This window comes from Trachymyrmex septentrionalis, unplaced genomic scaffold (genome assembly GCF_001594115.1).
Source record: "Trachymyrmex septentrionalis isolate Tsep2-gDNA-1 unplaced genomic scaffold, Tsep1.0 scaffold131, whole genome shotgun sequence".
Taxonomy (NCBI): Eukaryota; Metazoa; Arthropoda; class Insecta; order Hymenoptera; family Formicidae; genus Trachymyrmex; species Trachymyrmex septentrionalis.
The window spans coordinates 1,244,947-1,248,025 of record NW_017304450.1 but is presented as its reverse complement, the minus strand read 5'-3'; the positions used below and the strand labels follow the sequence as shown (position 1 = coordinate 1,248,025).

Here is a 3,079-nt window from a genome sequence, read left to right as displayed (position 1 = left end):
ATCAACTATTATGATCGCAAATTTACTTTTTTACGAAATAGTATCATCGCACACACTTTCAAAATGAAACGACCAAAGTGAAATAATTAATCGATGCGATGGAATAATAAAAATTTATAAATCATAAATTATATTTTCCGCGTTATAAGAACATAATTATAAATTAACATGATTGTTAATTTATTGACGAGAACATTGTCTAAAATAACAAAATTATCGCCATCCAATTCTTCCAAATCTTAAATCATCGAATAACGTGAATTTTTCTTCTTCTCGATATTCTCGTTATTCATTCTTTGATGTTTTATTATAACGGTTGGAAACAAAATAACGGTAAGAGATATTAACAGAAATCGTATCATATTTTATCCAATTCGCATCGCCTTATTTATGTATACTACTCCGGATAGTAGTATTTCGATAGCGGCCTGTAGTAACGTATGAATCATAAATCCCCCTGGCCGCGTATTTATTGATAACGTCGTGAGAGCTAGCCAAACATTTACCTGATTGAATTGCGAGGGGATGTCCTGGCGGTCCTGCATGGCCACCACGCTGGCAGTGGCGGTGGCCGTAGCGGAGGCAGCTGCTACCATCGCCGCGACACGAAGTGGCGAGCCACCCCTTCCGTTCTGGGGTGGCACTGTGCTATGATAGCCGGATGATAACGGCTGCACCCCGACGTCTATCGCCGCCGTTGCTGATAGCGTTGCACCACCGCTGCCGATCTTCCCCGCAGGAAGAAAGCGCTCACTCGGCGATCAGCCTTCACGAGGTAGACGCGAACGCGCGGCTTATTGGCGCACTGAAAACAGAGAGCGTGACTCATCTTAACCCTCCGTGAGATAAAATTATCTTTTTGGAGAATCGCGGCTCGCGCGGTGATGCTCGTCGCGATCGTTATAGAAATAACTGTGCGTTAGAGAAACTGCGGAGTTGGCGTATCACAGACAAGAAGTGTGACGCAAGCGTACGCCGATTCGATTCTATTTGAGTCCTTTTTGGAACGGTTAATAGCATTAAATGCGGTCATTTCAATTATATATATATATATATATATAAACTTAACGTGTAAATAATTACAGTAAAGAGAGAAAGAATGTACGTTGTATCGAAAAGCTAATCGTCGTAGTGTTGAAGATAAATATTAGATTTTCACTTGCCAAGTTTTCCCAAAAAAAAACTTAAAATTGATAAAACAAAAATCACAATCATAATAATACAAATACCGAATTTGAAATATAATAATTTCAGATGTGCGTCATATATATTCTTATAAATCGTAGAATTCCACAGAGAAATAGACACTTCCTTTATGAGATGTAAAATAAATTTTTGGCACGTATTAAAGATTGATACCTTTTCCATATATGTCTCTTACGTAAGAAAATATATAAGTCTCTCTTACGCAATATACAAAAAGGAAGGGACAAAACATTGGAAATAATAATGAATAAGAACGGCATATGTTCAACTTCGTACACATCAATGCATTTAATCGCGTATAAAATGAAAAAGCTGTCAATTAGTCTGTCCAATATTAAGTAACGTAATAACTTGCAGATTAATAGTTAATATAGCATCTCAGCTCATTTGAAACGATCGAGCTTACAACGATATAATGCGCAATGGACGATAATACGTCGTCAATCATACTGGCAAGAGTTAATTCGGTTTAAATGGCAGTGTGAACTTTTGCATTTGCGACAGAAAAGTGGTTACCATTCGCCAAGTCAAGATCATACTGCAATCGATTCCCGCTAGGAACGAATAGATTTATGCCAATCGATATAGTCTGTGTTTGGCGTATCGCAACGGATCTTTATTTCATAATCTTTGCGACGTAGTAATAACACATGCTGGAATCATTCACGATACTTGAATAATTGAAGAAGGTCATATTTCCTACTCGGCATCGCCCAGTGCAAATAAATTTACGCTAGTGATAGATTACACAATAAGAATTGACGAGTTTTGAGGAAAACAAAATCTCCGCGATTATCCTCTAAATTCAAAGGAAAGTGTTTAATAATAACATTCGAGTGTGCTGGAAATTTATTTTATAATATTTCTGTTCATTTCAAATAAATTACATAGTTTGTATTGAGGCGGTGATGAATTTGAAACGCTAGGCGTTTATTACGCAAATGAAGAAAATGTTTTTATTATTATAGGATTGATTAAATGGCTTATGTTTAGAAACGATTTAAAGACATTTACGAGTATTTCTTTAAAAATATATAGTAAGGTCTATAATTCTCTTTAATTATACACTGAGAAAAAGAAATAGTCAAATTTAATAAATATTTAATAGGTCAATACTCTGTCAACTAAATATTTACTTAATATAAATAAATATTTGTTCATTAAAAAGAATGATTTTTAAATCGAATTAATGTTTCTTGTATCAAATAAATATGTGTTAATATTTACTCGGCAGTATTCAACTAAACATTTATTAAAATTGACTATATTTTTTCTCAGTGTGTGTGTGTGTGTGTGTGTATATATATATGTTGCGTATATTTATAACACAGAGGTACAAGATTATTTTTTAAATTATGAAAAATCAACCTTACATATAACTGAAGAAAATATAGACCCCTTTCTATACTAATTTTCAAGAAATACTCGTAAATGCCTTTAAATCGTTTCCAAACACAAGCCATTTAATCGATCCTAAAACAATAAAAACATTTTTCTTCATTTGTATATAATAAAGTCTATCAAACATTTTTCCAATTCATCCCACAGCCTCGAGTACAAAGTATACATAATTGATTTGAAATGAAGAAGAACGTCGCGATAGACGTGTCTTCGAAGGTGGCCGTCCCCGAAGAGCGTGTCCCGAAAGAGCGAGGCGAGAGCGGTGCCGAACCCCGCTGTCGTATTCCCAGCTGGCCGCGACGCCGCGGCGCGTAGCCGGCGTAGCCCCCATTGCTTTTCTGTGGGAAATGCACGTGCTCGCTATTCACACACCGCGCCACGCCGCGTCGAGTGGTACGTTCGTAATACGTACGCTTTACGCTTACCCCCGCGCGCGCCGTTGCCGCGGGGAAGCGGAGGAGCTCTTCTTCCG

At 36.9% G+C, this 3,079-nt stretch overlaps 1 protein-coding gene across 1 annotated transcript in view; it reads right to left on the bottom strand.

The window, feature by feature from the left end:
* The window catches only part of LOC108757059 (zinc finger MIZ domain-containing protein 1), a 6,091-nt gene extending 5,337 nt beyond the window's left edge, over positions 1 to 754 (bottom strand). The window contains exon 1 of the mRNA XM_018501356.1: positions 507 to 754. Within this exon, the coding sequence (XP_018356858.1) occupies positions 507 to 596 (90 nt within the window). The 5' untranslated portion in view covers positions 597 to 754. The remainder of the gene's footprint in view (positions 1 to 506) is intronic.
* Between the last annotated feature and the right edge of the window lie 2,325 nt (positions 755 to 3,079).